At 39.0% G+C, this 12,435-nt stretch overlaps 1 protein-coding gene across 5 annotated transcripts in view; it reads left to right on the forward strand.

Annotated features, from left to right (window-relative positions):
- Positions 1-12,435, forward strand: part of NQO2 (N-ribosyldihydronicotinamide:quinone dehydrogenase 2) — a 41,938-nt gene that overhangs the window by 12,369 nt on the left and 17,134 nt on the right. For all 5 annotated transcript variants that reach the window (XM_059688447.1, XM_059688445.1, XM_059688449.1 and 2 more), the window contains exons 2-3: positions 4,168-4,302; positions 6,956-7,120. In XM_059688447.1, coding sequence (XP_059544430.1) covers positions 4,296-4,302; positions 6,956-7,120 — 172 coding nt within the window. In that variant the 5' untranslated portion in view covers positions 4,168-4,295. The remainder of the gene's footprint in view (positions 1-4,167; positions 4,303-6,955; positions 7,121-12,435) is intronic.

Below are 12,435 nucleotides of genomic sequence, written 5' to 3' on the forward strand. Positions count from 1 at the left end.
TGTAGTTTCATAACCGCGTGGTTCTTTTCTGTCGACCTGGCTGAGTGCATAATTCTTATCAAAGGGGAAGGATTACTGCTGTGGAGTGGGGTGTAAAGAAGGGGAATGAGTGGGAATTGAAGAGCACTGGACAGCAAGTCCAAAGCCTGGCTCGTATGTTTTATTTGGAACAAGTAACTTCCTGAGCCTGTTTCTTATTCTGTACAACTTAGAGAATTGTAGGAGAGCGGGAGTCACAAACGCAAATGCCTCAAGTGTCCAGGCATGTGATGTGAATATGTAACTGGGCCAAGCAAGCAATAGGGAATGGCGGGGCCTGGGTTTACAGAATACATGTCCCGCTAGAGGCATTAAAATTAAATAATTTCCCCCCAACCAAAATTGTTTTGGGCCTTCATCTTAGGAAGCTCAGGATAAGTTATTATATGAGTCTGAAGTGATAATGATAACTTTCTAAAAAGTAATCAGGACATATCATTCCTGCTTAAGGCACTCCAGTGGCTGTCTTGTTATGCTTAGAATAATGTCCTCACCCCAGTCCCGCTGATCCCACCCACCTCTGATTGCATTGCCCACCAAAATTCTGTGTTTAACCACAGGCTAGTCAAACAGGGTTTATTGAATACTCTAGGTCAGGCCTCTTACTAGTTAGTACTTGCTACTCTCCCAAGGTTTTACATGGCTTGGTCCTATCATCATTCATCTGTGCTTAGAGATACCTTCTTGGACCTTTCTATCCTAAAATATCAAACACAGTCCAGCCATTTTATCTGCTAAACTACTTTCTTTTCTTTCTTTTTTTCTTTTTTTTTGGGGGGGGGGGGATCACCATTTATTTAATGTATTTTATAGTGTTACAGATATCTTCCACCCCCCCCCCCTTTGTCCCCTCCTCCCAACCCCTACCCACCCCCTCAGATCATATATAAGTTCTTTGGTTTATCTCTTCTCATTCCCCCAATCCCACATTGAGGTATGTCAGTCTGTCCCATGCCTCAATGCTTTGGGTCTTATTTTGTTGGTCAATTCATTTTTTTCATTAGATTCCACAAATATGAGAGATCATGTGATATGTGTCTTTTTCAGATTGGCTTATTTCACTTAACTTAATATTTTCCAGGTCCATCTATGTTGTCCCAAAGAGTAAGTAATTCCTCTCTTTTTTACAGCTGCATAGTATTTCATAGTATAAATGTCCCACAGCTTTTTTATCCATTCATCTACTGATGGGCACTTGGTCTGTTTCCAAATCTTAGCTATTGTAAATTATGCTGCTATGAACATAGGGGTGAATATATTCTTTCTGATTGGTGTTTTAGGTTTTTAGGACATATTCCCAGAGTGGGATTGCCGGGTCAACAGCAGTTCCATTTTTAATTTTTTGAGTAAACTCCATACTGTTTTCCATAGTCTCTGAACCAATCTGCATTCCCACCGGCAGTGAACTAGGGTTCCCTTTTGTCCACATTCTCACCAGCACTTGTTGTTTGTTGATTTTTTGATGATAGCCATTCTGACAGGTATGAGGTGATATCTCATTGTGGTTTTAATTTGCATCTCTCTAATGATTAGTGACTTTGAGCATTTTTTCATATATCTCTTGGCCATTTATTTGTATGTCCTCTTTGGAGAAATGTCTATTCAGGTCTTCTGCCCATTTTTAAATTGGATTATATTTCTCCCTTTTGTTGAGTTGTATGAGTACTTTATATATTTTTTATATTAACCCCTTATCAGAAGTATCATTGGCAAATATGTTCTTGCATACAGTGGGTTCCCTTTTTATTTTAATGGTGGTTTCTTTTGCTGTGCAGAAGCTTTCTATTTTGATGTAGTCCCATTTGTTTATTTTCTCTTTAGTTTCATTTGCCCTATGAGATGTATCCATAAACATATTGTTACATGAGATATCTGAGATTTTACTGCCTATGTTCTCCTGTAAGATTTTTATGGTTTCATACCTTACATTTAAGTCTTTTACCCATCTTGAGTTTATTCTTATGTATGGTGTAAGTTGGTGTTCTAGTTTCATCTTTTTGCATGGTTTGTCAAGTTTTCCCAGCACCATTTGTTGAAGAGACTGTCTACTCCATTGTATATTCTTGCTTCTTTTGTCAAATATTCATTGACTGTAATGTAGTGGATCAATTTCTGGGGTCTCAGTTCTGATCCATTGGTCTATATGCCTGTTCTTGTGCCAGTGCCAGGCTGTTTTGGTTATAATGGCTTTGTAGTATAGTTTAATATCTGGTATCGTGATCCCATCTATATCATTCTTCTTTCTCAAGATTGCTACAGCTATTCAGGGTCTTTTATGGTTCCATATAAATTTTTGGAGTATGTGTTCTAGCTCTATGAAGTACACCATTGGTATTTTAATAGGGATTGCATTGAATTTATATATTGCTTTGGGTAGTATAGACATTTTTTTAATAATATATATATATATATATATGTATATATATATATATATTTTATTTAAATACATTTTATTGATTTTTTACAGAGAGGAATGGAGAGGGATAGAGAGTTAGAAACATCGATGAGAGAGAAACATCAATCAGCTGCCTCCTGCACACCCCCTACTGGGGATGTGCCTGCAACCAAGGTACATGCCCTTGACCGGAATTGAACCTGGGACCCTTGAGTACGCAGGCTGATGCTCTATCAGTAAGCCAAGCCAGTTAGGGCAGTATAGACATTTTAATGATGTTAATTCTTCCAATCCATGAACACAGTATATTCTTCCATTTATTTGTATCTCCCTCTATTTCTTTTTTCAATGTCCTATCATTTTCCAAGTACAGGTCTTTTACTTCCTTGTTTAAATTTATTCCTAGGTATATTATTTTGTTGTTGTTACAATGGTAAATGGGATTGCTTTTTTAGTTTCTCTTTCTGAAAGTTCATTATTGGTATATAAAAATGCCATCGATTTCTGGAGGTTGATTTTGTATCCTGCTACCTTACTGAATTCATTTATTAAATCTAGTAGTTTCCTGGTGGAGTCTTTAGGATTTTCTATGTACAATATCATGTCATCTGTGAATAATGACAGTTTTACTTCCTTCTTTCCAATTTGGATGTCTTTTGTCCCTTCTTCTTGTCTGATTGCGGTGGCCAGGACTTCCAGAACTATGTTGAATAAGAGCGGTGAGAGCAGACATCCTTGTCTTGTTTCTGTTCTAAGGGGAAGTGCTTTTAGTTTTTCCCTATTGAGTATTATGTTGGCTGTAGGTTTGTCATATATGGCCTTTATTATGTTGAAGTCAGATCTCTCTATTCCCTTTACTGAGAGTTGTTATCAAAAAAAGGATGATGGATTTTGTCAGATGCTTTTGCTACATCTATTGATATGATCATGTGGTTTTTGTCTTTCAATTTTTTTTTAAGTTTGTTGTGGTTTTTTTAAATATATTTTATTGATTTTTTACAGAGAGGAAGGGAGAGGGATAGAGAGTTAGAAACATCGATGAGCTGCCTCCTGCACACCTCCCACTGGGGTTGCGCCCACAACCAAGGCACATGCCCTTGACCGGAATCGAACCTGGGACCTTTCATTCTGCAGGCCGACGCTCTATCCACTGAGCCAAACCGGCCAGGGTTGTCTTTCAATTTTTTATGTAACGTATCACATTACTGATTTGTGAATATTGTACCGGCCTTGCATCCCTGGAATAAATCCCACTTGATCATGGTGTATGAGCTTTTTCATATATTGCTGTGTTTGATTTGCTAATATTTTGTTGAGGATTTTAGCATCTGTGGTCATCAGGGATATTGGCCTGTAATTCTCTTTCTTTGTAGTGTCTTTATCTGGCTTTGGAGTTAGATGACATATTTCAAATACCTTTTGGAAGAAGGCCCCTCAGAGGTTACAGGGATCTCGCTCTTGCTTCTTTCACTGGTTACAGTGCCGCCACCGAATTTCCCAGCTGTGGTTCTGTTTGCTACAGAGCAGGGCAGTCACTGGTGAACTTCAGAATCCACTTCTTTTTCTGCCCATTCACCACCAGCTTCTTCACTGGCGCCTGGCCTCTCCTAAAAAGCCTTTTGCTGATCCATTTGCATGTCCTTCAGAAAGTGGTGGTGAGGCCTGGAGCCAGTACTTCAACCCCACCTCCTTGTCTCCCCACCTCCCTCAAGTGTTTGTTTTTTCTCTTCTAGGTTGTTGAGGCCCGAGGAGACTGACTACATCTGAAAGCCTGGGGCTCACCACTCAGAATCCTTCTGTGACTAGGATTAAAGCAAACCTCCTCTGTGACCTGTCAGAGAGAAATCCATCTGCCTAGAACATGGCAGGTGACTATTAGCTATTAACTTTTCTACATTAAAATTTTAAGTAAAAGTTGAATATGTTGTTAGAAAAAATCTAAATAACACTGAAGTGTATAAAACTTGTTTTGTCTATGTGGATCACTACCTGGAATTACTTTATTTTTTTATTTTCTTACTTATTTTATTATTTATTTAAATCCTACCAAAAAGGACACATATGTAATACCCTTTGTAATACTTTAAGCAATAAAACAATAAAAAAAAATCCTACCAAAATATAGGTTCCTCCAAAGTAAGGGCCATGCTTATCCAATCTCTGGAATGACCCCAGGGAATAGTAGATGCTCAATATATAGTTGCGTGAATGGGCCCCCTGGGTAACCATGGTTAAAAATTCAGTATAACTCCCCATCTTTACTTGTCTCCCTGCTCATGGCCCCATTCTGCTACATCTTCTTTTCTCTCAACAATCTATATATATAAAAGGCTAAGTGTCCATCCAACCAGTAGCTATGACATGCACTGATCACCAGGGGGCAGATGCTCAATGCAGGAGCTGCCAAGATGCACACTGGCCATTTAAAAATAAATGGCACCATGGACCTGGCACCACAAAGCAACGCTCGGCTTCCCCCAAGTGGGACACAGGCCCCACCACCATCCTGGAGTGACAGCCCACCAAATCACAGTCAACACTGCCAAGACCCCATGGTGCAAAATGTGGCCCATAGCCCAGCCCAGCCCAGCCCAGCCTGGAAACAGTCACTGTAGGTGCCGGGTAATGATGTCACATAGCAAAACCCAGCTTCCTTTCCCTAGCAACTAGTCTACTTGGAGTTTCTTCAGCCCAGGAACATGACTTGCTTTATAGCCAGGTGGAAACTTTTTATACTTTAACCAAATGTCTGTGAAGCGTTTTCATGTGCCTCATCTCATTTGAGCCTCACAGAAGTCCTGGAGTAGGTAGATAGGAGACTTGGTAGAATCCTATTTTCTTTTCATTAGCCAGAAAAATGAAAATGGAAATTTAAAAAGTTTAGAAACTTGACCCAACTGAAAAGAAGTAAGAAATGGTGGAACTTGAAAATGACTTCAGGTTTTCTCACTGTGCAGAATATAGTCAAACACTGCTGCAGTTAAATATTTTGCCCTTTGTTCTCTCTGCATGATCTACAATAATAATCTGCTTCGTGTTGATATTTACTGCTGTGTTGCTGACAATTACCTGAAAGAGAAGTTGGGGTGCTTCACTGGGCTGGAAAAAGTTCAGAAAGCAAGTCTAATTAAGCAAGTTTATTCCATATAAAAGGCTAAGTTGACTGGCGCATGCGTGATATATATAAAGCTCTCACTGGCGCCAATCGCATGCGTATGTTTTGATCTATAATTGTCGATCATAAATTTGGTTGACACTTCTCTTATAGAGAAAGGGTGAATAGCAATATTAAAATATTTCTTCTAATTAATTTCCTTTCAATGTGCATGAATCTGTGCACTAGGACACTAGTATAACGTAAAAATCTTTTAATTTCAGAACATAATGGTACACCTTACATATGATACTATACATTGGGGTTTTCCACCTCAGCACTACTGACATTTTGGGCCAGAAAACCCTTTGTTTTGTGCAGCATCCTTGGGGCTCTGTCTATCAGGTGCCAGAAGTTCCCCTGCACGGCCCCCCACCCTGCATCCCCTGAACCCTCCCAGCCATGAAAACTGAAAATGTCTCCAGTTATTGTGAAATATCTCCTGGGAGGCAGCACTACCCTAGTTGAGAACCATTGGTATAAATATTTTATTTGTATCAATTTTCCCAAGTAGACTCCATTCATGGCTAATGAGTCTGAGAAGTCAAAATTAAAAAAAAAAAAGTATATCATTAACTCATGGAATTTAACCTTTATACTCAGTGGAATGCCCAAAAATTGTTTGCTTCAAACTAACCTTTGTATTTTCTCCTTAAGGACCTAAACTGATCATTTTAAATCAACAGTTTAAATACTTGGCCTTAGACTTTACCTGGGAAAATTTAAGCAAATCACCAGAGCTGCCTCTTACAAAAAATCAGAGCATAATTTCAAGTTATCTTCTAACAAGGACAATACTGCTTCAGGAGCTATTGGTAATAGTGACACAGCCAGGACCCATAAGACCTGACTCTTACACTTCTTGTCATCTCACATCCAAAAGCCTGACTCCTTACGGCCCTGTCTTCCCTGGAGTAGTACTAGGAGTCCAGTTTTTCATATCTTGTTTAAGTGTGACATTTCAATGGGGCTGGAGGAAAAAAAGCAAGACTGTGTGTCAATAGCTGATACCTGCCCACAAAGGGTTAGCACAAAACATGAGTCAGGGAGCTTTTCATTTCATTAAGTTTGGGAACAGGGCTCCAACTTCTCAGAGGATAACCAAGCTAGATTGGGCTTTGAAAGAACGTGGTTGTGTGAGTTTTGACCAATCATAATTGGACCCATTGTATATTTGCATATTAGTAAACTCAAGTACCCATGAGCTATGCTATAACTGGATTAAAACCTCACTCACTGAAAAGGTTGGTATTTCTTAGCTTTAAATGTTGTAATGCTCCTACACATGTCATTTCCGTTTTAGTCTTTTTGAATTTTGACAAAGAAGAATTGGTCTTTAGGAGAAATCATTTCTTCTCTGGACTTAGGTAAGAAAGTGCTCATCGTCTATGCGCACCAGGAGCCCCGGTCTTTCAATGGCTGTCTGAAGAAAGTGGCTGTGGAGACCTTGAGCAAGCAGGGCTGTACCGTCACCGTGTCTGACCTCTATGCCATGGACTTTGAGCCGAGAGCCACAAGGAATGATATCACTGGTAAGTCACGGGACACAAGCTGTGTCTCTTAAAACTTCTTTCTTTGGGTGTGTGCATTTTTTTATTGAGGCACAACTGATAGAACATTAGTTTCAGCTTTACAATGTAACGATTCAATATTTGTATGCATTGCAAAATGATGACCACAATAAGTCCAGTTAACACTCATCACCTCACATAATTACATATTCCTCTTTCTTGTGAAGATTCACCACCCAGCTACTTTCCAATGAGCAATATAGGCTTATTTACTATAGTCACCATGCTGTACATAACATCTCCATGACTTACTCATTTTATAACTAAAAATTGTACCTTTGACTCCCTTCATCTGTATGGCCCACTCCCCAATCTCTGCCTCAGAAACCCACCAATCTGTTCTCTATATCCATGAACTCAGTTATTTTTGTTTGGTTTTTGGTGTTTTGTTTGTTTGTTCTTTTTTTAAAATATACATTCCATGTGTGAGTGAGATCATACAGTATGCATCTTTTTCTGTCTGACTTATTTCACTTAGAGTAATACCCTGTAGGTCCACCCATATTATTGCAAATGGTAAGGTTTCATTCTTTCTTTGTGGCGGAGTAATAGCATTCCATTGTATATATACCACATTTTCTTTATCTATGTATTCACTGATGGGCATTAGGTTGTTTCCATGCCTTAGCTATTGTAAATAATGCTATAATGAACACGAGGACCCTATATTTTTTCAAATTAGTGTTTTTTGTTTTCTTTGGATAAATACCCAGAAGTGAAATTTCTGAGTCATAAGGTAGTTCTAGTTTTAATTTTTTGAGGACCCTCCATGCTATTTTCCTTAGTGGATTCACCAAATTATATTCCCACCAATAAAGCACAGGGGTTCCCTTTTCTCCACGTCCTTGCCAACACTGGTTATTTCTTGTTTTTTTTTTTTTTTTTTATAATAGCCATTCTAACAGGTGTTAGGTGGTATCTCATTGTGGTTTTGATTTGCTTTTCTCCAATAGCTAGTGAAATTTAACATCTTTTCATGTGCTTGTTGGTCATTTATATGTCTTCCTTGGAAAAATATTTATTAAAGTCCTCTGGCCATTTTTAAGTCAGATTATTTGTTTTCTTTTTATTTTTGTAATTTAAAAAATTTTAGAGAAAAAAATAACCAGCACACATAATATACAATTCTCAAGTGGAGAATTCCATAGTGCAAGTTTGTTTACCATCCCGTGGACACCAGTTTCTCTGGCCCTGAGGTAATAAGTGTTACCCATTTTCCCACTGTCCTTCCAAGGACATTCTGTGCTGTATAAAGCACTTACAGGTATATTTTCCACTATTTTTAAAAAATGGTAGTATAGCCCTGACTGGTTTGGCTCAGTGGATAGAGCGTCGGCCTGCGGACTCAAGGGTCCTAGGTTCGATTCCAGTCAAGGGCATGTACCTTGGTTGCGGGTACGTCCCCAGTGGGGAGTATGCAGGAGGCAGCTGATCGATGTTTGTCTCTCATCGATGTTTCTGACTCTCTATCCCTCTCCCTTCCTCTCTGTAAAAAAATCAATAAAATATATTTTTTTAAAAATGGTAGTATATTATATCCATTGATTTGCACATTGCTTTCCTTTTTTACTACTACAAACTATTCTTTTATTTGGATGTCATAGTTTAAGTAGCCTCTACTCAAGGGCACTTTAAAAAAATATATTTTATTGATTTTTTACAGAGAGGAAGGGAGAGGGATAGAGAGTCAGAAACATCGATAAGAGAGAAACATCGATCAGCTGCCTCCTGCACACCCCCGACTGGGGATGGGCCCCCAACCAAGGTACATGCCCTTAACCGGAATCGAACCTGGGACCCTTCAGTCCGCAGGCCGACGCTCTATCCACTGAGCCAAACTGGTTAGGGCCTCAAGGGCACTTTAGGTTGTTGTCCACCTTTTGCTGTTATAAACAGTGCTGTAGTGAATAATCATCACCACATGTGTTGTCCTACATATGCTAGTAGATCTAGTAGTGGAATGGCTGGTGTGGGGAATGTGCACTTTTAATTTTTATAGGTAATATCAAATTGCTTCCCATAAATGTTGAACCAGTTTACACTCCTACCAGCGATGCTTGCAAGTGCTCATTTCCTCACTGTCTCCAAAAGTGTTATCAATTTTTGAAAATTGGTAATGTGACACGTGAAAAAATTGGTTCCTGGTATAGTTCTAATTTGCATTTTTCTCATTCAAATAAGTGAGTTTTACTATTGTGGGGAGGAAGAAATTTCCCTTTGTCCTCTGGTCCAATAAATATTAGACGGATCAACAAGAAAAAATAACAAAATTTAATTATGTACATGCATACATATGGGAACCCAACATACATGAGAGGTTCAGAGACAGAAAGGGAAAATGCGGTACACATGGCATTCTGAGCTACGGAGAGGCAAGGCACCTTGGGGCTTCAGAGGGGATGAAGGTCATTGCAGGACGATAAGAGCAGGTGTTCAGTAATTAGAAGTCTGCCCTGCCCTATAAAAAGTTATTTCTGCTAATAACACTTATTATAGGCAAGGTCCTAATTTAAATTCCCTCAGGGAGAGGAAAAAGTTGTTTGTGGGCCAGCAGGTTCTCAGTCACCTTCAGCTCAAAATAATTTACATGTCAAGTGGCCTGTCCTGAACTCCTTCAGTCTTGCCATTAAAATTTCCTGAGAAGTTCACGTTTCAGAAGGTGGGTTGGTAGGTTGTTTTAGTTCTCGTTAAACCAGACTCAGTCTTGAGAAAAGTTTAGTTTATTTAAACAGCTGTGTCTCATTTCAGGAGTCGGTGATGCCTATGGATTCCCAAAGTTCGGCCTTTAGTCTACGTGATCAGGTATTTAGGAGAGTCATCTCTATAAGAACAGAAGTTTTGGTGAGTGATTGGAGCAGATTATAATCCCAGGTTCTGAGTTGAGAAGACAGGCATCAAGAAGATTTCTAGATGTCTCACTTGAAGTATCTACATACTCTGGACTTCTCTTGTTCTCTTTCTAATTCTTTAAGTTGTAGGGTTAAATGGTTTTGTTTTGTTTTTTTTTAATTTTTCTTGTTTTTTGAGGTAGGCCTATAGTGCTATGAACTTCCCTCTCAAAACTTCCTTTGCTGTGACCCAGAGATTTTTGGGTTATTGTGTGTTCATTTTCATTGGTTTCCAGGAAGTTTTTTATTTCTTTCTTGATCTCATGGTAACCCAGTCATCTTTTTTCATCTTTACTCATGTTGTTGATCATCTTTGCCATCATTATTCTGAACTCTATATCTGATAAATTTCTTATGTCCATTTTGTTTAGCTCTTTTTGAGAATTCTCTTGTTCTTTCATTTGAGGCTTGTTTTTTTGTCTCCCCATTTGACTGCCTGTTTGGGTTTGTGTCTATGTATTAGGTAGATCCACTATGACTCCCAGTTTCTAGTACAGGACAATGTCAGACACTGAGCCTTTCTCTGAGTATCCTCCTGGAACTATCCGCAATCCACATGTTGTGGCTCCCTCTGCTGGGGCTTTGTGCCTTTGGAAAGGACCAAGATGTGCACCAGGGTCTGCTTTTCCTAGCCTCAGGCCCAAAAGAAGATCAGGCAGAGACAGAGCCCACAGAGATCTTCCTCTGCCTTCAGTTCAATTGACACTCAAGCTTTGTTAGCCTCAGGCTATCAACATCAGAGTGGTGATAGAAGTCTTCCAACAAGGTGGGGCAACTGCCTTCCTCCAGGCAAAAACTGCCTGGAAAGCAAAGATCTGCCAGACAAAGGTGTCCTCTACAGCATGAGGTAATGATTCAGTGCATGAAATCAGGGTGCCCACACTCTGAGCTCCAACCCCAAAGCCCCCAACTCTGGACTCTCCTCACACAGCTCCAGTCCACTCTGCCCTCCCTATGCCAAAGCCCAAAGTGAGTGGCTGCACACAGAATTTTTTGTATTTGCCTTTTAAGAGGGTGTCTGCATTTCTAGCTGCCTCTCCCTGGCCGACAGCAATCCTACTGCTGTTAACAACCAGGTGTTCTGTGGGCACCTTTCTCAATTCTGGTTCTCTGTTCTGTGGAGCCCAGCTTGGCATTTAGACTCAGGGTTCTCATTTGGAACTTCCTAAAGCTGAGATATCCCTCCATACCTTCAGCTGCTGTCTGTGAGGGCTCAGCCCCTCCATACTTCCTACCAGTCTCTATGCAGTCTCCACTTTCTGTCCTTGATTATTAGGGTTCTTTCTGTCCTTGGGGACTCTGGGGTTGGAGCTCAGAGTCCTCAGTTAATTTTTCTGGGTCGTTTTTTCTGTATTTTAGTTGTATTTCTACTTTGGTCCTGGGAGACTGTCAGTGTAGCTTCCATTTATTCTGCCACCATTTTAGAATCCTCCCTTTTCTTATTGATTTTAAATAGCTCTTTATATATTATAAAATTAGCATTTAGTGTGGGATTTGAATTGTAAATACATTTCCACCAAATTTTTTGTTTTTTTTACTGTGCTTATGGTATAATCTTTTTTTTCCATGCAGGATTTTATTTACTTTTAATTAGTTGGCTTTTGATCAAAGGTCAAACTTTCTAAGATCCAGATTTTGCCATATATATATATATATATATATATATATATATATATATATATATATAAACTCTAAGTTTATTTTTTAAACATTTTATAGTTTCTTGTAGTATTTTACAGATTCTACTTTTTAAAATTACAAACTTTATCCATTCAAAATTTATTTCAGTGTCTAATGTGAGGCATGAGTCCAAGTATTTCCCAACTATCTACTCAGTTTTCTCCCACCATTTATTGCATGATCCAGCTATTTGCCCTGATTTAAAATGCCACCTTCATTGTAATCTAAATTTCCACTTACATTTTACTCTGTTTTCAACATAACAAACATTCAAACCTTTAGAGAACTTTTATGAGTTTATTTGAGCCAAACTGACAATAATTGCTGGGAAGCAAAATCTCAACGGATTAGGAAAATGGCAGTTTTACCACTTATTTTATGCATTAGAATCAAAGGGCAAGATGTAAGGGGGTAACATGAAATTCATTGGTGATGGATTAGGGAAGCAGGAGAAAACAATGCAGAGAAATCTCTAGGAGTGGGTAAAAAGTAAAATGGATAGACAAATACTTATTTTATTTGGGTATGGGATAGTTAACAGTCAATAATAAACATAGCAAGAACAATGAGAGAATTTGTGGTCTCTGCCCTAGTGCTGTGTTTGTGCCAGGAGGGGTCAGGAAAAAGGGAATTAACCTTGACATTCCAAAGGCATGTCATGGTAGATGCAAAAAGACACTAGACGGGCTCAATCAAGGTCAAAACTGA

Source organism: Myotis daubentonii, chromosome 3 (genome assembly GCF_963259705.1).
Source record: "Myotis daubentonii chromosome 3, mMyoDau2.1, whole genome shotgun sequence".
NCBI lineage: Eukaryota > Metazoa > Chordata > Mammalia > Chiroptera > Vespertilionidae > Myotis > Myotis daubentonii.